A 22,015-nucleotide genomic window follows, 5' to 3' on the forward strand; every position below is an offset into this window, starting at 1 on the left:
AGTGTCATGTTCTCGAGTCAAACAACCGATTCGGTCTAGTCCCTCCATAAATAGGTCAAAACACCACCGCACTGATACGGTTTTTACTGAACAAGGTCTTTGATTGTGAGATTGTTCTCGATGTGCTTTGTTGAAGGCTTTCTCAAGTTGAAATAGATACAGTAGGATTGTTCAAAATCTCTAGGTATAAGTCGTGCTTGCCAACCATTGAAAACAATCAACAACAACTCATAATCGCAACCACAAACAACACGAACTATCAACAACTAAAAACTTCTAACAACATTCAACGAATCAACACCGCAAAAATGTTTAACCATCACCAGGACAAGAACTCCACCACTCAGATCTCATCTTCAGAGATCACTCCTACTCAACCTCGACAGGAAGGGAAGCTGGCTCTTCTCCCCACCGAGATTCTTCTCCAGATCCTAAATGAGACTGAAGTAACAGAGAAGACGCCACCGCAGTCTCCAACAAACTCTGAGTTTGAAGAGATCCAGATTCTAGCAGAGTCTCCAACGCACTCCCACTTTGCAGAGCTCAAGACTCCAGAGAAAGTTGCTGTGTGCATGAACATTCTCTCAGCTCGAGACATGAGGAACCTTGCCTTGGCTTCTTCCAGCTTTTTTTATCGTGTCTGCCCCTCGTTCTATCTTGCGAATAACTGTTATGCCTTTCGCTCCGCTCTTGAGCACACTGATCTCGATGCAATGAAACGGTGTGCTAAGTTTGGAGCAGCACCGGACACGCACTGGGATTTGGAAAAAGAGTGCAAATGCAAAGGCCATAAAGGACATCTGGTTCACCTACCCATTGATTGTCTCTTAGAATCAGTCAAGAATGGCTCGGTACCTATCAGCAAGTCTATTGAGGCTCTGCAATGGCTCCTGGACAATGGGTACAGCGCCTTTGAACAAACGCCACACCTTAAGAAGAACTTGGAACTACCAGGAGGTGGTCTTGGTCTGGAGCGACAGAGTGAAGCGGAATTGAGTGCTCAGTTGAAGACTTTGAGCATGCCCGAAATTTTGATTCTTACTCTCGACAAGAGCACTGGCGACAGGGACCGCACCGAAGGGATTTGTGAGATGATTGACATGCTTCTCCACCATGGATATCTCATCCCTTACAACCTCAACGTCTACGAGACTCATCGGGGTAGTGATTCAGATGATATCTATACTCCAATGAACGCGGCCATGAAGCCACAATGCCCACCTCGTTTCCTTGGAGTTCTGCTCGAACTCTACAAACGACACGATGGCCACAACCAACGGAGAGGAGATGATGGCCACAACCGAACACTAAACGGGTGCCCTGAAAGCATGGCCAGCTGGGTAGGCTGGTCGCTGGTTGATGAACAATCCTTTCACTTTGTGCACCGGAAGTGGAAGCACCGGCCCAACTTAGGTGCATTAGCTAGGAACCTTTTTCTTGCCGTACTGGATACGACACAGGACTGGAAAGAAGCATACAACGGCGAAATTGCTGATATCTTTGAAGAAAAGATAAAGCTTCTGGAGAAGTACAATTTCATCGACGACACCGAAACGCAAGCGTTGCAAGGCATCCTTGAAGCTCTGCAATGTATCGCCGCCATGGCAGAGTCACTTGGGGGTTTAGACAGGGCTCGTGACGGAAAGAAGTGCTGGCAGTTGATCTGCGATCCTCTCCGTCTTGTCTTCTATGATCTCGTAGACGATTACGACTCTCCACCACGAGTCCATCACTTTGAGTTTGAGTATTCCTGGCACCCATGGATCATGTTCTATGAGGAAGAGTATTTACAGCAGCGGGATATCTCTGCAGAGCAGTATCCTTACCCGTGGATCAAAAAAGGGAGCTTGTGGAAGCAGAAGGATGGAAAAGTGATAGATGAGAACTTTATATCTATGACACGTGGGCTCCGGTGGTGGTACGAGTTTGACTACGATGCGTTTCTTGAGAGGATTTCACAGAAATGGATACAGTCTGAGAAAGAGTTGGAAGAGTCGCAAGCACGAAAACGTCAACAACAAGAGGCGACTGAAGCGTAAACAACTAGGCAAATACAGGATCTGTTTGCCTTGCCGGGTTCGAGCGAGGATGACATGGAGGTGGATGAAGATTTGGACGAATCCGACGAGTCGGATGTGTCTGAATATTTGCCCGATGAACGTATGGACGAAGACTGAGATTAAGCTGGCTATTTTTAGGATGATGCTACGATTCAGCACTCTCTTGATGGAGGTTTGGAGGAAGCAGATATTGGGTGATTGATTTGCAGGGTTGGTAAGTTGAAAAGTGTACTTTTTCTTCCTTTAAGGAGTTTCTGATCATGCCTATATGTGTAGCAATTTACCTTGTTTGTACCAAATTGGATATTAACTACATTCCAAGAGAGTGAGTGATATGATGTTCGTAATAAAAGTAAGTGTCTCACTACACGATGTTGTAGAAATACTTTATTGCCATTCTGACCTTTGATACAGTCAAGTAGATGATGCCCTAGGGATCGGGCAAGTACATGACATGTCTATCTATCATTCACGCTTGGTGGCTTACACAGTTCATATATATCGCTTTTAATGTCACTCTTTCATGAGAATCGAATTAAATATCTCGAATAACAATTTCTTTTGTTACTTGCTGATGTCTTCCTCATCGCACATTTGAGGCTGTGTTTGCGATTGCAAGGGTCTGATAGGTGGGTGTTTCAACCCACCACCATCAAACAGCCTGGCTAAGCCCCAATTAATTGTTACAGTGGCCCTTGTAACTTTTGCCTAGAGATCATCATTCTTTCTCTTTCTCTTCCGGGTTCCTCGACAAATCTCGGCAGTATTTGGCCATGGAAATCTCCGACAATCGTCAGTATCAAATCGCTTTGGTGGCCCCTCTCAGACAAGATTATGAGACAGTTGTCATCTTGTTACAGAATAAACACTGTGAATACGCACTCAAAAACTCTGGAGCGCTGTGTACTCTTGGCAAAATTGGTCCTCATCACTTCGTCTTGGCTGGTGGCTGCGGGCATGATTCTAACATTGCGCTCTTTGTACACAACACAGTCAGTGATCTCCTCACAGAATTTCCCTCCATACGGATCGGCTTCTTGGTTGGAGTAGACGCGATAGCACCCGCAGATGGTATTGCAAAGACGGGCGACATTGTCGTTGGAACTCCCCAGGGTATTGAACCCGGCCTAGTCCAATTCGATGCTAGCCAGACAAGCCTTCTCAATCGCCTTTCTGTCACTCATCAGATGAGTCGTCCACCATATGCTATCCAATCCGTCATCGATAGCTTGAGGTCTGCGCCAGGTCGTCGGGAATGCCAAAAAGAATTATTCAACAAAGCCATGATTACTTGCAGCACTGCAAACGAACAAGAGAACCTAGCCTGGAGCAAGTCTTTCAGGGTTCTACATGGTAAAATTGCATCCTCACAAGATCATCTGTCCGAAGATGATCTCGTCAAGACAGGGCGCGACAGCAAAGTTCTCTGTTTCGAACGGGCAGCGGCGAAACTGAAGCCCCAGCTCCCTTTCCTGACCATTTGCGGTGTAACAAGAACAACCAACACTTTCGAAAACACCACAAGAGAGCAAAGATCAGGGATGGCTGCAGTTATTTACACCATATTGATCGCCAGCAAGATAAATTCCAATCTGCTTCAAAAGCAGCACCGCTTCACAGATCTGTTCTCTTACGAGCCATTTGGACTTGAACGACTAGGCTTCCGTCTAATCCAACTTGAGCGAGGCGTCCAGTCTCCACTAAGATGTAATCTTTTCCAGGCTTACCTTGATGAGGAGGAGAGTATAATTCCTTATGAAGCACTTTCATATGTCTGGGGCACACAAAGTACGCCCAGCGAGATTACGGTAGACGGTAAAGCAATGTCCATCACGACAAGCCTGCACGATGCTTTGCATCATCTCAGACAACAAGACCAAGATCGAATACTCTGGGTTGATGCTTTATGCATCGATCAGAGTAACATCAAGGAGCGCAGTCATCAGGTTAACCACATGGGTGAAATCTACCGAAAAGCTGACAATGTCATCGTTTGGCTTGGCTATCTTAGCGGTGATGCTGCTTTGTTCAAGACGGTAGTTGATCAGTTTGCGAAACAACTTCCTTCCGAGGCATTCCGGAGATGGCCTCGCGATGATTTACGGTGGAAAGAGACATGGCATCAAGTTGAAAGCAGTTTTGGCCTCACTGATAACACAAGGCTCGTCAACGGATTGAACACATTTATGGCAAACCCCTGGTTCATGAGGGTCTGGGTCTTGCAGGAGGTTTCCAATGCAAAGAGAGCCGCCATCGAAAGCAATCTGGGCAAGATACAGGCAAAGCTATTTGCCCTCTTACCTCATATCATCGACTCACACGTCGGCGAGCAATGTCGAGCTGTCTTAGATATCATGCCTGGGCCCTCAAAAGACACGTCCTGGTGGGCTCAGGATCGGAATATCTGCACGTTGTTGTGCAAGTTTAAAGGAAGCGAAGCTTCAGATCCTCGTGATAGGGTTTACGCATTGATGGGAATGGCATCAGATATGGACAGCAATGCAATTGAAGCTGACTACACAAAGGAAGAGGAGATGGTTGTCCGGGACTTGTGTCAGTATATTTATGGTGATCGGAGTCCTACCCGTGGTTTCTCTCTAACCTCGATACAAGAGTTCCAGTCCCAGCTTTCTTCTATATCGACACGGCTCCTCATTAACATGCTTGAAAAAAAGCCCACAGAACAATCTTTGCTGCTTTTTCTAGGCCGACAGGGTATGTTGAAAGATGTCGGCGATATTGCGCTACAAAAACTACTGGATCATGGAAGCCATCTCGTAAACATATACCTGAGCAAATGCGAAACCGACTTCCTGATTACTCTCCAGGTCGCCGAGAGAAGTCTTGTGAGCTATCCTGATCTTTTCAATTATTTTTTCGAGCGGCAACAGATACCCCCGGCTATGTTAAGGAGCATTGCTTCCTGGATGATCGCCACGAACCATCATGACCTGGAATCCTTTCTCGGACGGTTGAAATTGGAAATGGATCCTGGGCCGGAGCTTATCATGAACTTGATGACATATGGCCCAAGTGAGCCCGTAAAGCTCCTAGAATTTATTTTCGAGGCTTTTCAAAAACCCGTTGAATTAGACGCGATTACCTTTATGCAAGCTATTGATGAGAATGAGGCGGTACTCAAGCTTCTTCTCCAACACTCTCAGCATCCGATCATGATACCAGACAAGGTTTTGGTCAAGGCTATCTCAGCTGGCATTGAAAAACTACGGATCATTCTTGAGACACCCAAACGTACCATTTGTATAGAGGAGAATGCTTTTGGGGCGGCAGTATCACAGGGTTCGACAACACTTCAGTTTCTTTTCGATCAATGCGACGGCGGTGTATTGATTAGTGACCAGCTACTCCGATCGGCAATCCAGACGGGCCGAAAGACACTTGAAAGAGTCCTGAAAATGTCCTCCGGAATTCAAGTTGGAATAGATGGAAGTGTTTTCATAGCAGCAGCCGCGCAAGGACCAAAAACAGCGCAGCTTCTCTTTAATTATTGTCACGACCCTATTTATACGACCAGAAAGGCCATATACACCGCTGCGTCATACAACCCGCGCACTCTGGAGACTTTGCTAAAGGTGTGTCCTTCCAAAGTTGAGTTGGACAAGGAACTCTTTGTTCGCGCCGTGGCGAAAGATCCAGCAACACTCCGGCTTCTTTTCCACCACTGTATCAGGCCTATCAACGTAACGAACAAGATGCTTGAATTGGCTATCAGGGTAGGCATACCGGTACTAGAGGTGATCTTTGAGAATTGGGCATCCGATATCGAAATTACAGAGCTTGTCACCAAGCAAGCAGCTATCGCTGGCATACAAGCCCTAACATACTTGATCAGCAACTCGAAAAGCAAAATTCAGATCACGGACAACATACTTGAGCAGTCAAGAGCTTGCGATTCCAGTTACCAGATGTTGCTCGGACTCCAAAGATCAGAGACAGATGTCACTGAGGTAGAAGCAATCAGAGCAATAGCAAGTGGCCTTGAAACATTTTTGGAATTATTCAATCGACCGGGGACCAATTTCAGACTTACAGAGAAAATTTGCAAGGTAGCTTGGGAGTATGATTCTGTGTTTCGTGTTCTAGAAAAGGGGCGGCCAAGTGAACTGTTCATTTACAAACGAGAAGTGTTCTTTCAAGGATCAGCTACTCTTGAAAGTGATGCTGATCGTATACTGGAACAAAGGGGGTTCTCGGGTTGGGAAAACACATCAGTACTCAGAGAGATACAAAGGTCATAGATATCAGGGGACCATGAAAAGTATTCTTATAAAAAGCTGTTGGATGCATACGAAATTCTTATTTCTGGACATCTGTGAAAGACTTCGGGGGGGGGGGGGACAGTTTTCATCTCCCGTCTGTTCCTGATACAAAAACAGTAAGAACAGTGGCATATCTGTCCTATTATTAGTTTCAATACTGGATATTCAAGAAGCCACTTACGTTGTCCCAGCAACAATTAACTCAATCGTCTTGACACGAGTCAACCCAGAGAGTACGATCAGGTAGACAACAGTCGAGAGCATTATTATCAACAGACGCATAGCAAGATCGGAGACCAGGTTGCAGATGACTATGGGAAGCAGCAGTAACATCGTGGCCAGACATATCAGCAATGCCTTTGCTGCGCGTTTGATGAACGGACCAGAGTATATGAAGACGTTTGGATCTGATGACGCATCACGACCCAGAATGTCCTGTTGCCATGTTAGTGAACGTTTTGGGGTGACGGCTGGTGGTCCTGATGGCTTGACTTACTACGTTAAGCAGGTGGGAGACTTGTGCCACTCTATCTTCTATCCAGTCTTCGAACCGGGTAGTGGCATTATCTATCTTAGGTGATAGTGAGAATAAATCCTTCTTGTTTGACAGATAGGATGTCTCATCTCTAGCCACAGATTCGTTGCCATCGACCCAGTTCCTCAGGCTTTGTATGTCTCTTGACTCAGCACGACCAAAGCTGAGAGTTCTTTCTGTTCTCTCTAATAAATCGTCTGCAAGAGTCATGAGCTTCTACCATTTTCATCATTCAGAGATGGCGCCTACCATATCCAGCCAGATTTGATTCTATGTCAGATAATACGGTGAGCCGATCCTGGTTTCTATCGATACGGCTCTTTCCAAGGAATATATCGACCGGCTCAACATCATCAATATCATCAAGTTTCTTTTCCAGAACAGCCAACTTGTCTTGCTTGATCAAGAGAAGGCGAGCTCGCAGCCTGCTGAACCGCCGAAACAGAAAGAAGGAGTCATGAGAGGAGATAAGTGAAGTAAATCTTGGATATCCTGGCCTGAAATCCTCAACTGAGGGATTGTTAGAAATGGGAATTAGTACTGGGGCTTTTGAGTCGTACTGTTTCTGTCACGAGGTTTCGCTGCATGAGCCGAAACCGGAAGGATGGGAGGTGCAGCAGTCATTTCGTCGTTGAAGGGGGTATAGACGATAAGAACACTTGATTGTGGGATTCAGTGCTGGTAATCTTACCTTGAATATGGCGAGGCATTTTTTTCAATATGCAGCATGGCGTTTCGCAGCCAATAGTGTGGCAACACGTTGGGATGCTCAGTATGGAGGCGAAGCACTATATGTATGTGCGAGAATCCCAGTAGCTGTTGGTTGTCGCTCTTTCAATTGTGATTCACAGTTAGAATGTCCAACAACGAAGAGTCAGTGTTTCTTTCTTTGACTGATTGATGTGAGTATTGATATCAATCTGACATCCTCTCCTTAGAGATCAAGATTTGACTAAAGCCATCGCTGGCGGTAAGCGCCCGCATGTCAGAGCATATGCGCAGGTATGAACCTTGATTCACTCATTACACTTGATAAGTTGACTAAAACTCTCAGGTCTCTGGTTTCACTGTTGGAGACAGTGTCTATTACAACGGAAATGACGGGTCTCGCGATGGGCCCTTTATTGTAGCGACGCCGCCAGTGGGTGGAAAGTGCACGCTCTGCTACAGCGATGGAAGACCCTTTCAAAACAAGGCGATGATAAGCCTCGATAATCTGGACCCTAATTAAGAAAGGAAAAGATGGGAGGGTATCATCGGTGCGCGGGGCTTTTAATGTGGATGAACGACATGCAGGCTTTTAGGCCGCAGTGCAGTTTCTGGCTTGGCTTGGGGGCCATGCACAAGATGATAAGGTCTTGTGATTTAGACAAGATCAGGCTGTGCGGCTGAGAATGTGATTACAGAGCAGGAACAGGTCATTTATCCCTGTCATAAGCTTAATACTTCTCCTCGCTCTGTGGGGCAGAACAACATTTACAATGAGACAATTACACATAACTCTCTATCCTCATTATAATGGCAGACGGACCAACCCATCACGCGATCTTGGTGGGAATCAATGCCTATCCAGAAAAACCTTTGGATGGCTGTGTCCGAGATGTTCAGCAGATCCAGTCACTGCTCCAAAAGCATACTATTACAACCGATATCAAGTGCTTCACTGCTACTCCAAGCTCGCTACCGGACAAACCTGGGCTGCAGGAAGATTCTGCTCACTGGCCAACCTACAACAATGTGACAGCTGCTATTAGAGAAGTCACAGCGGTCGCACAGCCCGGACACTGTGTCTATATACATTTCTCAGGACACGGCAGCAGGATAGCACCAATGAGTGAATTTTCGGATCACGGAACTGGCGACCTGGCATTTGCTCTCCTGAACAAAGATGCGACCATGATTCAGCTACTTGGTGGCCATAGATTGGCTATATCGCTCAATGCCATGGTGAATAAGGGGTTAGTTGTCACTCTTGTTCTGGACTGCTGCTTTTCTTCGAGCATCTATCGGTTAGAACGTAAAAAAGTTCGGTTCCTTCCTTTCAACGCTGAAACGTTTGTCGCCAACGATGATGAGTCTACTGAGACTACTGAAAAAGCCCGTTCGGGTTACAGAGATGTATCTATGCAACCTAGTTGGCTAATCGATCCAAATGGCTACGCTATTCTCGCAGCCTGTGGTCCTCACGAGGAAGCAACAGAGGTTATTCAGGGCGGAGTGGAACACGGTGCATTGTCTTTCTTCCTAGCGCGCTGTCTTAAGGACTTTGGGATTAATAAAAGACATCGAGACGTATTCTATCGCCTTTCGCCAAGTTTCAAAGAAAACGAACTGGACCAGACCCCAGCCTTGTACGGAAATAAGAACCAAGAGTTTTTCGGACCGCATACTCTAGCAACGACACGCCCTGTCATACCCGCCTACAAAAGTGGACAGGATGCTGTTTTTCTACAAGCTGGACATGCACATGGGTTCAGAGAAGGGGACGACTTCATTTTGTATCCTTCTGGGGTAGTCGACGACAACGACGCACTGCACAATAATGTTATAACTGCTGAACTCAGTACCATCGGTCCTCTTACATCTGTGCTGCGTCTTACCGGCGCGGAGAAGATGAAGGAGACTAAATGCGTTGCTGAGCCTCAGACCAAGCAGTGCTTCCATGATTTTGCTATAGCTTTCAGTGATGAGGTTACCAACCCTGAAGAGTTGGTTGCAGCTTTCCGGAGATATTCACTTGCCGCGTATCCTGTGTCAGAAAAACGCCCTTTTTGGTTCGTACTACAACTTGTTGGCGATGAGTACAAGATATACAACAAGGACGGCAAGCAACTCGAGAATCTGCCTGTGTTGAAACGGGATGTTTTCAGCCCAGAGGACATTGCTGCCCTTCTCGAACACATCGTGCGATACGAATTTGCAAAATCGCTCAAAAATGACACTGTATCATCCAAGTTTTTGTCGTCATTTGACATTGGCATCTTGACTCGATCCAAAACCAGCTTCAGTCCCGATACCACAGTCGAAGTCGAAGAGGATGCCACCAACAAGTACATGTTTGAGCTGACCGTGCAAAACAAAACCTCTGAAGAACTATATCTTCATATTTTCAGTCTCGGCCCTTTCTGGCAGGTGGAGAATGTGTTCTATGGGCATGCTGTTATCCCTCCATTGAAGGATGAAGAGGGTTTTACGGGACGATTTAACAAGAAGATGAGGACCATGGTACCCAAAGAGATGAGGGCGAAGGGGCTAAGGCAGTGTGATGATACTTTGAAGGTAATTGTAACATCTCACCCAACATCTTTTGACCTGTTGGAGCTTCCCAAGATTGGGGGGTTGCCAAAGAAACGAAAGGGTGAAGTATCCCGATCAGTGATTAAAGAAGCTGAGCAGTGGGTTGCTTTCAATTTTCCGCTGAGGACCTCACTCCCGATGTCCCAGATATGATTACGGACAAACAATGATCTTATTATCACCTCTAACTACCATGGTTTTATTGAAACATGGTGTATCTTCCTTCTACTTAGACTGGAACATCCCCAAATCTGATGACTATCACCCTTCCTGATGTGCAACCAATTGCGACCGTAGATTCCCTAATCAACCAACAAGATGGATGCACTGAGCTTGGCAACCACAGTATCTTCTTTCCACGCCAAGTCACCCACCTAGAGTCTTTACTCAATGCTAAGCCTGTGTTAACCAATTCGATGGTCGAATCTGCGGCGCTCAAACCTTTAATCAACAGCTGGCCAGCGTCGAATACCAACTGAGAGCCGCTTCCGTTAAACTCAATATCGCAACTCCCAATGCGAGGGAACTTTTGAGCGTGTAAACATGTCTCATCTTCAATGCGCCAGATCCGAACCGTGTCATCGCTGTGAGTTGATACGAGAAAAGCTAGGTCAGGCGCAAAGGAAACAGAGCCTATGTCTTCGGTCGATGTCAACATCTTTGCACAGATTCCGGTCTTTGTGTTCCAAATACGTATAGTGTTGTCAGAGTATGATATTGCAAGCAGTTCTCCTCCTTGATAAAACACTGCAGTGGTTGTCTCGCCTTCAGGTCCATGCAGCTTGTGCAAGACTGTTCCGTCAAGGGGATCCCAAAGCCGTACTATCCCACCATAATCACCGCAGGCAAGCATCTCGGGGTTCTTCGATACTGACACCACGGATATCGCCGATTCGTGGCCTATAAGTTCGTCCATGAAGCCATCCTCAATGTTCCACCGACGAATCACATAGTCATCACAACCTATGATGACAGTCTTCGAGTCTCGCAAGAACGTTGCATGGTTGGCAGTCCACTCATGCTCTGTGAAGTCGTGAATGCATTCACCGTCATCAACGGACCACAGCCAACCGACACTTCCAGATGAATAGCCAAGAACAAGTAGACGTTTCCCGTCTGGGGAGAACTGAAACTCGTCCACATGAAGGAAGTCACACCCTGCTGCTCTCATCTCTCTAATCATGCCCCCTCCCCGGAAATCCCACAGTTTTATCGACCCGGCAAGCTCAGCTGATGCTATTATAGAGTGATCGGGAGAGACAATAATTGCTCCTAGTCCACGAGGCTTGTCATCTAACTTTTGCTTTTTCGGAGGAGCATTTGCAGGCCACACACGAACTGTAAAGTCATGGGAGCCTGAGACCAACAGTTTCGCGTCCGGTGAGAACACAGTTGAGTTGACATAGCTGGTGTGTCCTATCAGTTCATACTCACAGCGGGTTTGCTCCACGTTCCATATTTGTATGACGTTATCCGAAGACGCAGCCGAAATTTGCTTTGAATCTGGAGAGACAGAAATCGTAGTAGTCCACGTTTGACAGTCGAATACCTGCTGACATTGCTCCTCTGCAAAGTTCCATATACGTACTGTGCCATCAGCAGAGCTTGAGGCCAGATAGGAAAGGTCAGGAGCAAAAACCGCTGAGTGTACGGGCTCTTCATGTCCCTCCAAAGTGTAAATACACACGCCATCCTTCACTCGCCATACATAGATAAGTCCATCGGCAGTCCCAAAGGTCACTAGCTCTGAATCGGATGAAAAGTCCACAGAATGAACTGTTCCCCAATGTCCTTGCCATTCGTGAAGACACTCGCGCTCTGGTATTGACCAGATCCATATCTTGCCTGATCCATCACCCTTATCTAGTGAAGAACAGAAGGTGACAAATTGGCCATCGGGGGACGCAACCACCTGATTCACGGCGCTATTGTGTCCTCGCAGACGCCTTAGACATCTGCCATCTTCAACAGACCACAGTCTAACACTCTTATCTTGGCAGCCAGAAACCAAAATGTCACCCTTTGGAAAGAATGCGACAGAAAATATCGCGTCTTTGTGGCCAATTAACTTGTGTAAGCATTTCCCGTCGCTCACACGCCAGATCCTTATAGTACAATCTTCGGAAACAGATGCGATTAGTGATGCATCTGGAGAGAATACCGATGAGGTGACCGAGTCTTGGTGACCTTCGAATACTTGTCGACTGTCATCCTCTAGAGCTTGCCGCTCTGGTTTTATGAGAATCCAACACGGAATTGAGTCATTGAATAATGCAGCTACAGTATTTTCTTGCGCAGCAAACATGACTAGTGATGAGTAGATCTGCAGTGGGCTTGAGTCAATCATCGACATGTTGCGATATAGTAATTCCAGTGCGTCTTTGAGAAATTCAGATAGCCTTTTGCTACCATCATCCCGTATGAGTGTCAGTGTGGTATAAAGGAGAAATCATCGGGACATACTTACATGCAGCATTGTTTGGAGGGTTTGGACCATATGAATACTTTCCGCAGCATTCCCAGTCAGACTTAACACCTCCAGCCAATGCAAAAAGTGGCTCTGGAGGAATTGCAATACTCTTCCGTCGTCCCTTTCCTTGACACCTATCCACTGAATATGTGTAACCCAATTTATGCAAGCGTAAACAAGAGGTTCAGGAATGAACCTACTGATCATATCTCCCGGGATAGCCGACCTATCTATGCCTGGCAGTGATATACCACAGATGTCAGGTCTTAAACACTCGCCCATTATACGAAAGCAGTTTATGGCTAGGACTTGATGAGTAGACCCTGGGTAGGCAGACTGCTTACTCGCTGAACTCAAAGCAACGCTTCTGTGGGTTGAAGGGAAAGGCTGCAGAGGGTCATCAATGGACTTTGCCGTATTTTCGGTTGGGCGAAGCACATCAGGTGGCTGGATGATGGTAGTCTCGGGGACGTGGAGTAACGAGGAGAACGAATCGCTGACCAAATGGAACGATGGCTCAACTTCAGCCGAACAACCTCTAAAAGACCTACCGAGCAGCGGCTCATGTTTATCTGGATCCATCTCAGGTGTCGCGCCAGTCGAGGTCTGTTACATAGTGAAGTCGAGTAACACTACGACTAGAACTACATCTTGGGAAGTTTCGGATAAAAAACCGGAATTAATTCGCGCGGTGAAAAGACTCCTCTTCTCTATTCGTAAGCTAGGCGCTTACCATATATGCATGCTCATTTCCAGCGATGGTGAATGGCGGCGTTTACGTGCATACAAGATGGGATTTCGATCCCTGTAGCACTTCAGGTAGCAATGCTGGTCATACTCGGAACATCCCCACCACCAGAGAGTGGGACAGCCATTGTTCGTAACCTTATTCAAGACTCCAGCTCAGAAACACTCTTACTTTTTTCATGCCATTATTGCGCACAAACAAGTATGGACCCAATCACAGAAACGATACAGGAGGTACGAAGAGCTGTGGATGCTTTCCCCGAGGACTCACCAGACCGTCCATTATATCTGGCTCGTCTTGCCAAACAGCTCAGCAGAAAGCACTCAACAACCGGCGCAATAGCCTACCTTGACGAAGGTATCCGACTTCTACGCATAGCTGCCCGTATAGCGCCTGATGAACTTCCTAGTAGAGGACGAATTGTACATAACCTTTCTTACCAACTTCACGATAGATACGTTAGGCAAAAGTCCGTGTCCGATCTTCTCAAGGCCGTCTTGGTTGCCAGAGACTCGATTGATGCAGTCGAAGATGATGACCCGGTCCTGCCTTTGTTCTGGGGAAACCTTGGTACTCTTTTAATAGAAAGATACTATGTAAAAGGCTTCAAATGGGATCTTGATGAAGCTGTGGACTGCACGCGTGAGGCTCTCGAGAAGCTTGACAAAGACAATCCTTTGCGTGCTACGCTCTTGAACAAACTCAGTGTCGGCTTGGGGCACTTACACTGGAGGGGAGGCTTGAGATCTGACCTTGAACTCCAAAGCTATATCGATGAGGCTATATCAGCAAGCCGTGAAGCCGTCGATCTAACACCAAAAAACCATCCAAGACTTGCTGGCCGATTGAAGAACTTGGGAACTCATTTGGGGCACAAGTACCATTCAACTAAAACAAAGGACGAACTCGAGGAATGCATAAAATGCCATGTTACCGCTGTCCATGCTAAGCAAGCACCAACTCTTCAACGGATTCGGGCCGCAGATGATGTCTTATCTTACTGTGCTGATGTTCCGAACTGGGACCTGGCCCACGAAGTTTCTTCTTATGCGGTTGCTCTTTTTCATAAACTTATCTTCCGGTCGCACGAACATTCGGACAAGCTACATATGATTGGCCAAGTTTCTGGGTTGGCATCCGATGCCGCTGCAGTAGCTTTGAACGCAGGAAAGGACCTGTCTGTGGTACTTACCATCCTTGAGGAGGGAAGAGGAGTCCTCTCTCAATCTATGGAGGAAATGAGGACTGATCGCGCGAGCTTACAAGCCCAGCATCCACAGAATGCAGAGGAACTGAACAGTATTCGGGGCGCACTCGATGATCCTCTGCAATACACTGATGCTCTGGAAGATCCGGAGGAAACCTGGGAGACCGAGTCAGATCGTCGGAAAGAAGCTGATGAGAAGCTGGACGACTTGCTAAACAGAATCCGCAAGGAGCCTGGCTTCGAAGACTATCTTATTCCGCCTACAGAAGAAGCGATGAAAGCTGCTGCAAAAAGCGGGCCTATAGTGGTTATCAATGTTAGCAGATTCCGTTGCGACGCGATTATCGTTGAGTCAAATCAGCTTCGTCTGTTACCTTTACCGAAGCTTACCCTATCGGATGTAGAGGGCGCGTATCAGATGCAGGAGATTGAGCCTTCTGTTTCTTTCCAGCAAACGTTTGCCTCTCTCAAGGCGACGAATGAACCTATTTCTAACAGCAACTTCAACGTTTGGGATGCTCATGTATCCAGCAAAGGCTGGGATAAGTCATTGTCAGACCCAGCTTGGGGTGGTTTGAGAAAAAAGCCGTCTGATGCTCTTGGGTCGCCACAGATTCTGCGCTGGCTATGGGAATCTATGGCAAAGCCAGTATTGGACTTTCTGGGTTATAACAGGATACCAACAGATGGCAACTGGCCTCATGTATGGTGGATCCCGACCGGCAGTCTCAGCAAGTTTGCTATTCATGCAGCCGGAGATTATTACCCTGGGACTACTGAAACAGTCCTAGACAGAGCTGTTTCTTCTTACAACTCCTCTATCAAGTCCGTTATTCAGGGTCGACGTCGAGAAATCGCAGTGCGCGAGACTCAATACACTCTTCTTGTCGCGATGGAGACTACAAAGGGATATAGCGCAAATCTGCCCTTCGCTTCTCAAGAAGTTTCCCTAGTGAGCGACATCTGCAAATCAATGTCTCTAGACCCTGTCCGACCGGGGCAGCAGAAGCAAGACATTATCCCTTATTTAAGTGACTGCACTGTCTTCCACTTTGCAGGTCACGGCAATAGTGATAACAAGAATCCTCTGGACAGTAAGCTGTTGTTAGACGACTCGAGCAGTGATCCATTCACAGTTACCACGCTTTTCGACACAAAGCTGCACGACAGCCCGCCATTCCTCGCATACCTGTCAGCCTGTGGGACAGGTCGTCTCGATAACGAGAGGTTCTCAGACGAAGGCGTCCATCTAATCAGTGCCTGTCAACTCGCAGGATTCCGACACGTAGTAGGCACTCTGTGGGAAGTCAACGACAAGTCATGCGTCGATATGGCAAGGGTATTATATGAGAGCCTCCGGGATCGTGGTATTACGGATGAAGCTGTCGGTCATGGACTACATGCTGCAGCACGTAATCTTCGAGATGAATGGTCGAAGGAGTTCAGCAATGGTTGGAGAGGACGAGGTTCGGAGACGAGAAAGAGAAAGTTGGAGCAGATTGAGGGAGATGGAAAGAGAGATATCATATCTTGCGACGATGAGGAAGATATGGGGCCGCTTTATTGGGTTCCGTTCGTCCACTTTGGTGTATAATTAATGGTTCGTTTATGTCGACTCCCTTCTTTGCAAGTTCTTGTGACCGCCAGTCAAAGGATGTTGATACGTAGAGGATTGACCACCAGGCTATTTCTTTGCTGTATCAGCTAACGGGAGGCGTAATAAGGGATCGGAGGCTAGCAAGAAGAAACTTCGTCAAATTCTTCGGTGGCATAGCGCTGTTGAGCATATTGGTCTTTTGCTCTGAGATGTTGCCAGTTTCATTTTACATGCTCCCGGACCTTTCTTTGTGCCCTGGCTTGTGGTTGACAACATGTTCAAGGCAGGTCAATAACGGGACATTATTGAGTCGAATTTCATAGTGACTTTCTTTGTTATCAACTGGCGTTCTTGTTAACACAAAGGCTTGTACTAGAATAATTTGAACAGCTGGGCTGAACAGGTCAAGACATCAAACACCAGGCCATGGAGTACAGGATTAAAAAGAGCAGTCCTCCCAGTTAATAAAAACAATAATCCAGTTTATTCTCTCGACTACACCAAAGATCTACTACTCCAAAAATGGACTCTTTCCCACAATTCACCATGGCTCCCTCCATATCATACCCCCGGAGATCCTCCTCATCATCATGAACTTCACCGATACATTCCAATGTAAGGCAAGTCTCGCTCGCACATGCAGTCCCCTCTATAGTACCCTCATCAACGAGGTCTACAAGCAAGCCTCCAAGTCCAAGTCCCTCGCCCGCGCACACATCTACGAAGCCTGTCGCGACGGCAACATCCTCGCCCTCGAACGAAGCTTCCAAGCCGAAACCCAAGGCATCTACGATTCCGTACAAGAGCGCTTTAACAGACCTCTGTATACCGCTATCAAGTTCTACCAGGTCGGCGTTGTGCAGTGGCTTCTCGAGCGCGGCGCAGATCCGAACTTTGCAAATGATCACGATGTCAGTATGCCCGTACTTTTTGACTCACCTCTGCAGATGGCTGTTCAGTCGGTGATGATGCCGGGTATTCCTCAGTGGCGCGTCCCTAAGAAGTGGAATGAGCAGGGTTTCGTGGTGCCGCATCTTGACTACTGGCGATGGGCAGGAAGGGCGATAATTAGACTACTTCGTGATGCCGACACTGATGAGAGATCTCTTGTTCTGTAGCTCAATAGAGATCATTTGGATTTTATTCAAGTTGGGGCACCATGTTGTCGTCTTCATCCGGTTTGCTAGAGTGTTTTTTGGTAGTTTTGTGTCTTTTATCGCCGCGTTTATAGTTTATCTATACAATAGACATGATTCCAGTAATTCTAAAGTCTTTTTTTTTTCTTTCTGAAGTTGCTAAATCTCCTTGCCTTGCACTGTGATATGTTTCCATCTGTTTACCTGGTTACTACGGTCGGGTACTAAACAATTCCGACCCTGCATCACCAGTTCAGGGTCACCTTTCAGAGCCCCTTACCATCTACGAATTTATCTATTCTTTTACACAAGAGCATTTGAACAGATGAAAGTGAATTTGCGTAGTTTTGGTCTATCCTCCAAATTAACATCAGGCTTGTTCCGGATCAAGAGTGCATCCTCATCCGCGTTCCTACGATCTGCAATATTGTCCAGTACAAATACTCTTTTACACGGAACAAAACATCGTGCTACAGTTATAGTTTATCATCCAGACGGTTTATCGACTCTTTCAAAAGAACAAGAATCTGTTTTCTAGATCTGTCATGTTCCTCTATCACATATAAGGTCCCAAAACCCTCTTAGACATTATCGACCTCTCCATCAAACACTCTACGAAGCAGTTTACCAAGCGCACCATCTGAATCTGATATTACCAACTTACCAGACTTAATCTATTCGCCAAAGCCCGTTTGCTATTGCATAATAGTATACACACTAACGTCAACTGGCCAATCGTTTCGTCGGTATACTACTGACTGCATCAACACCCTGCCACTGCCAGACGCTCGCATTCACTCGCGGTCTATCCACCGTTTGTTTGCCTGCTCTTCTGATAGAGATTATTTTTCTCTACTCATCCCTCTTCCTACCTATTTCCTTCTACAAGGACTTCCCTATCAACGCATAGCCTCTTCGTTGTATTGTTGATCTCCTGAATATCTTCTTCATCACATCTATTGACAGAACCACGGTCGTTTATTGTATCCTTACTCGCACCTTCACGACAAACGTCAAAATGTCGACTACCACTCTTACTACGTTCCCCTTGGCAGAGCTCCCCTACGACCTCATCGTCAAAATTCTTCACACAATGCCGTTCCGAAGCGCTAGCCGTCTCGTACGGACCAACAAGAGAATGTACACTCTGCTTATCAGAGAGCTATACAAAATCACCAAGATTCGAGGATGGTTCCCCCTAGGATTCGCCTGCGCAACTAACAACCTGCGCACCCTGTCCCTCTGCCTCGATGCTGGGGCTCCTCCTGACTACCATATTCCCAAAGACTTGGGATACCATCGATGGGCGAACACCTCTTTCTATATGGTGGGGGGATGCCGTCCCCTACGAGTCTCTGTTCAGAATGCGGGTTGAGACAACACTTTTTCTGCTTCAGCGAGACGCAGACCCCAACACAACCAATGACGAGGCACAGCATTGTGATCGATCGCCTCTAGCTTACGCCTACCAACGCGGCAGCGATAGCAATATCGACGCCATGCAAGCCCGTGTTATTTGCTTTGCGCTGTTCGACGCGGGGGCTGATTTCACCACTCTGAGCGTGAAGAAGAGAGTCGAGTTCTACCGAATGATCCATGACCAGAATTACCTCCCTGCTGCTTGGTCTTAAATCAACGTAAGTTTTCTTCCGTTGGCCCATGTCATGCGCGCCGGTTGTCTAACAAATGGTAGGCGATAAAGATAGAAAAATTGTTTTCCTACCTTGTCTGGATATCCGAAATTACAGCGATGGCGTCGGGAGGTCTGATTTTGTGAGCATATTGCTTTTTGATACGAGCGTATTGACGAATACTACAACTTTTAGTTTGAGTTTTCTGGAGGATTGATTAGTCAAGACATGCATGCATTTGGGAGTTGACGGGTGTCTTAGTTGGACTGGTTGGCAGGAACTTTGAAAGACAACAGGAACTAGGAGTCAAAAGGGTCACAGAACTATAGGAATACCCATTTATTAAAAGTAGACAGAATTCTATTGCTTTTTTTTGCTGTCTCAAATAAAGGAAATCGCACTCGCTCTGATATGCTAGTCTAGTCTAAGAATCGTAGAAATTAAAAGTATTTTATCAACGCATTTAATGTAAACCGCTCTCTCCAGTCTGAGCCATATGTTTCTGGCACTTGATCATGATGTCAAGCTGGTCGCTCACGTCCTGGAGACGACCGAGAACCTTCCTGTTTCCGTCGGTGAAGTTAAGGATAGAGTAAGGAACGCCAGTATCGGCACAGAACTCGCGGATCATGACCTGCGCCTTGCGAAGGTTGTGGCGAGGCAAACGGGGGAAAAGATGATGAACAGCCTGGAACTGAAGACCTCCGTGAACAAAGTCCATCCACGCAGGGCAGTCGACGTCCATAGTGGTTCGGAGCTGTCGCTGGGCAAAAGATTCCGTCTCGCCGAGGTCAACAGTGGACATTCCCCAATGGGAAAGGGTGATCTGGACGTGGAGAGGCATGGTGATGATGTGAGAAACGAGCACGAAGATGACACGGGTGGTCCAGTCGGGGAGACCGCGCCAGAGGAGACAATAGCCAAAGAGGAACCAGTAGCAAGCCATGAAGATGATCTCACCAGGTCGAATCCACCAGGCGCGGCTCTTTCCAAGCTGAGAAGACTTCTTGGACAAAACATGGAGCCACGACAGGAGGTAGAGGTTGAAGCGCGCAATGCCCATGACGGGGTAGTAGGTGTATTTCTGGAAGGGGACGAGGAAATCGGCGGCGGCGTCCCAGACGAAGGTGAAGTCGTAGTAGGTCGAGTGGAGAGACTTGAAGAAAGAGGGGCACGTGGCGAAAAGAGGAACGTTCTGAATATCGGGATCGTGTTCCTGGTCGAGTTAGTACGATATTGATGATTCGATAGGAGCGAGTATCTTACAGGTGCATTTGTGACAAGATGGTGAACGTTGTGGCTGCTCTTCCACCAACCGATGGAAAGACCACAGCAGAAATCGGCAACGAACATGCCAATCAGGGTATCAATAACAAAGTTGGATGTAATGGCAAGATGACCAGCATCGTGGGCTGAGAACATGATTTGATGCTGGAGATGGGTTAGTTTCGTTTCTTGCGAACAACAGACAAATTACATACCCAGAACAATCCCAGGAACATGGAAGAAGTGATGTACCACTGGTTGTAGAACAAAGTACCAAAGAGAGCGAACAAGGTGGTGTAGCGAGCCAACTCCTTTCCATACTCAACATAAGGACACTGGTACAAGCCCTCATCTCGGATCCTGTCGTGAAGAAGCTGGTACTTGCGCCTAATGTCAGTTTGCACCTTGAAATCCTCTGGCGCAGGGTATGTTTCCAAGTCGGTCTGGATCTCGCGTGCAACACCGGCGTTTGCGACCTTGAGGATGACGGATCGCTTGCTGTTGGGTTCGCTCTTGATGGTGCCAGATCGGTGTCTCAATCCCTCGGTCTTGAGGATATCATCTCCTCCACCGACAATCACATCATCGGTGGCGGAAGAAGCAGAACTAGCTGCGTCGTCGAGAATACTGCTGTTGGCAAGACTCTCTTCTGTGTCTGAAGTAGCCGAATCGGACAATTCGACCTCATCGGGGACGTCTTTGCGAAAGATGCCGCCTCTAATTGGTGGTGTGCGGTTCGTCCAAGGGCCTTGCTTCCGGCCGATCCGATAGGCCTTCATTGTTCGTAGTGTCGATTCGGAGTGATAACTAACGGAGAAAATGTTATTAATAATCTGATCTGATCTGATCTGATCTGTAATGGAAGGTAGTTTAAATCGCTTTGGCTTTGATCAACCCCACGCTTGCAATGCATCTGCATTTCGGGTCGTCTCGCCTCGTCTGACAGGGTGGCCAATGGGGTGTTGTATGTGTGCATCATGGTGTTTTTCTCTTTTGGGTGTAGTGTCGTTGATGTGTATAACCTCAACTTCAGCCACAACGACATTTCTTCCTTTTTTTTTCTATCTCCGTTTTTTAGGTGTAAAACTTACGCTTTCATTTCGTCCGTCGCATCGCGACCGACCATGTGCAACACGGCCAATCGACCACCAGGATGTCTCTCCATCCAACCATCGAGCTTGAGGATCGCATCTTCATACACGACAATTGTTTGACCGTCGGCGATCAATCGCTCAACCGCCGCTGCGGTCAAGATAGTATCGCGACTCATTGTGATTTTTCGGAATCGGTCCGCAGTGTGTATGTGATTGTTTTTGTATGCTGAAAAAGAATGTCGCTCGAGGGGAGATGCTGAAGTAGTGCGGAAAGATTCGAGTGATTGCAAGGGAAGGAGGAGCTGTGAATCACCAAAGGATAAATAAGAGAAAGAGCGAAAAGGTAAGAGCAACCGGAAAGCTAAAAAGGGCAGCGACAGAGCAAACAACCGAGGCAGCACAAGAGATAAATACTCTGATTCAATCAGGGGCACAACGAGCTACCTGCTCTGCTATGGGTGTACGAAAAAGATATCCATAATTACTGTATTCTCGCCTCTTACTCAAGCTACGCCCCCAGATGCAGATTGATGGTTCGCTCGTTTCTGTACCACCACACAAACCAACGAATGGGCGCAGCATCCGTAGAGCAATACCGTTTTGTGATCCATGGCAAGCAAGCTAGTCCCTTAACCCGGGGCACGTCAAACGATTAGCTCTTTCCAAGCTTAGCTTTAACTGGGATCCTGGGTAC

General features: G+C 47.0%; 10 protein-coding genes across 10 annotated transcripts; 7 read left to right on the top strand and 3 right to left on the bottom strand.

Annotated features, from left to right (window-relative positions):
• Positions 1–308: 308 nt before the first annotated feature.
• Positions 309–2,039, top strand: EDB82DRAFT_520809 (uncharacterized protein; the record flags this gene model as incomplete). Its single annotated transcript, XM_025730118.1, has 1 exon — positions 309–2,039. One exon carries the CDS (start codon positions 309–311, stop codon positions 2,037–2,039), a length of 1,731 nt encoding a protein of 576 aa, XP_025589275.1.
• A 794-nt stretch (positions 2,040–2,833) lies between these two features.
• On the top strand, positions 2,834–6,488 carry EDB82DRAFT_551240 (heterokaryon incompatibility protein-domain-containing protein; the record flags this gene model as incomplete). Its single annotated transcript, XM_025730117.2, has 1 exon — positions 2,834–6,488. One exon carries the CDS (start codon positions 2,834–2,836, stop codon positions 6,317–6,319), a length of 3,486 nt encoding a protein of 1,161 aa, XP_025589274.1. The 3' UTR covers positions 6,320–6,488.
• EDB82DRAFT_59885 (uncharacterized protein) lies at positions 6,174–7,698 on the bottom strand. Its single transcript, XM_065610008.1, has 5 exons — positions 7,436–7,698; positions 7,125–7,385; positions 6,837–7,072; positions 6,522–6,775; positions 6,174–6,474 (listed from the first exon to the last, which is right to left on the bottom strand). Exons 1-5 carry the CDS (start codon positions 7,497–7,499, stop codon positions 6,426–6,428), a joined length of 864 nt encoding a protein of 287 aa, XP_065465664.1. The 5' UTR covers positions 7,500–7,698; the 3' UTR covers positions 6,174–6,425.
• EDB82DRAFT_59820 (uncharacterized protein) lies at positions 7,409–8,250 on the top strand. The gene is made up of 3 exons (XM_025730115.2): positions 7,409–7,748; positions 7,814–7,877; positions 7,930–8,250. Exons 1-3 carry the CDS (start codon positions 7,732–7,734, stop codon positions 8,104–8,106), a joined length of 258 nt encoding a protein of 85 aa, XP_025589272.1. The 5' UTR covers positions 7,409–7,731; the 3' UTR covers positions 8,107–8,250.
• Positions 8,251–8,393: 143 nt separating this feature from the next.
• On the top strand, positions 8,394–10,325 carry EDB82DRAFT_520813 (caspase domain-containing protein; the record flags this gene model as incomplete). Its single annotated transcript, XM_025730114.1, has 1 exon — positions 8,394–10,325. The coding sequence occupies one exon, from the start codon at positions 8,394–8,396 to the stop codon at positions 10,323–10,325; it is 1,932 nt and encodes a 643-aa protein (XP_025589271.1).
• Positions 10,326–10,363: 38 nt separating this feature from the next.
• Positions 10,364–13,274, bottom strand: EDB82DRAFT_59946 (WD40-repeat-containing domain protein). Its single transcript, XM_065610009.1, has 2 exons — positions 12,642–13,274; positions 10,364–12,590 (listed from the first exon to the last, which is right to left on the bottom strand). Exons 1-2 carry the CDS (start codon positions 13,222–13,224, stop codon positions 10,402–10,404), a joined length of 2,772 nt encoding a protein of 923 aa, XP_065465665.1. The 5' UTR covers positions 13,225–13,274; the 3' UTR covers positions 10,364–10,401.
• Positions 13,275–13,526: 252 nt separating this feature from the next.
• EDB82DRAFT_564976 (CHAT domain-containing protein) lies at positions 13,527–16,465 on the top strand. The gene has a single exon (XM_025730112.2). It carries the CDS (start codon positions 13,594–13,596, stop codon positions 16,189–16,191), a length of 2,598 nt encoding a protein of 865 aa, XP_025589269.1. The 5' UTR covers positions 13,527–13,593; the 3' UTR covers positions 16,192–16,465.
• A 319-nt stretch (positions 16,466–16,784) lies between these two features.
• On the top strand, positions 16,785–17,312 carry EDB82DRAFT_571746 (uncharacterized protein; the record flags this gene model as incomplete). Its single annotated transcript, XM_025730111.2, has 1 exon — positions 16,785–17,312. One exon carries the CDS (start codon positions 16,785–16,787, stop codon positions 17,310–17,312), a length of 528 nt encoding a protein of 175 aa, XP_025589268.2.
• Positions 17,313–18,303: 991 nt separating this feature from the next.
• EDB82DRAFT_487948 (uncharacterized protein) lies at positions 18,304–19,122 on the top strand. Its single transcript, XM_065608320.1, has one exon. The coding sequence runs from the start codon at positions 18,349–18,351 to the stop codon at positions 18,703–18,705; it is 357 nt and encodes a 118-aa protein (XP_065465666.1). The 5' UTR covers positions 18,304–18,348; the 3' UTR covers positions 18,706–19,122.
• Positions 19,123–19,404: 282 nt separating this feature from the next.
• On the bottom strand, positions 19,405–21,105 carry EDB82DRAFT_59970 (fatty acid desaturase-domain-containing protein). The gene is made up of 3 exons (XM_025730108.2): positions 20,443–21,105; positions 20,228–20,392; positions 19,405–20,177 (listed from the first exon to the last, which is right to left on the bottom strand). The coding sequence occupies exons 1-3, from the start codon at positions 21,004–21,006 to the stop codon at positions 19,425–19,427; spliced, it is 1,482 nt and encodes a 493-aa protein (XP_025589266.2). The 5' UTR covers positions 21,007–21,105; the 3' UTR covers positions 19,405–19,424.
• Positions 21,106–22,015: the final 910 nt, after the last annotated feature.

The sequence above is a fragment of the Fusarium venenatum genome (assembly GCF_020744135.1).
Source record: "Fusarium venenatum strain MPI-CAGE-CH-0201 chromosome Unknown EDB82scaffold_1, whole genome shotgun sequence".
Taxonomy (NCBI): Eukaryota; Fungi; Ascomycota; class Sordariomycetes; order Hypocreales; family Nectriaceae; genus Fusarium; species Fusarium venenatum.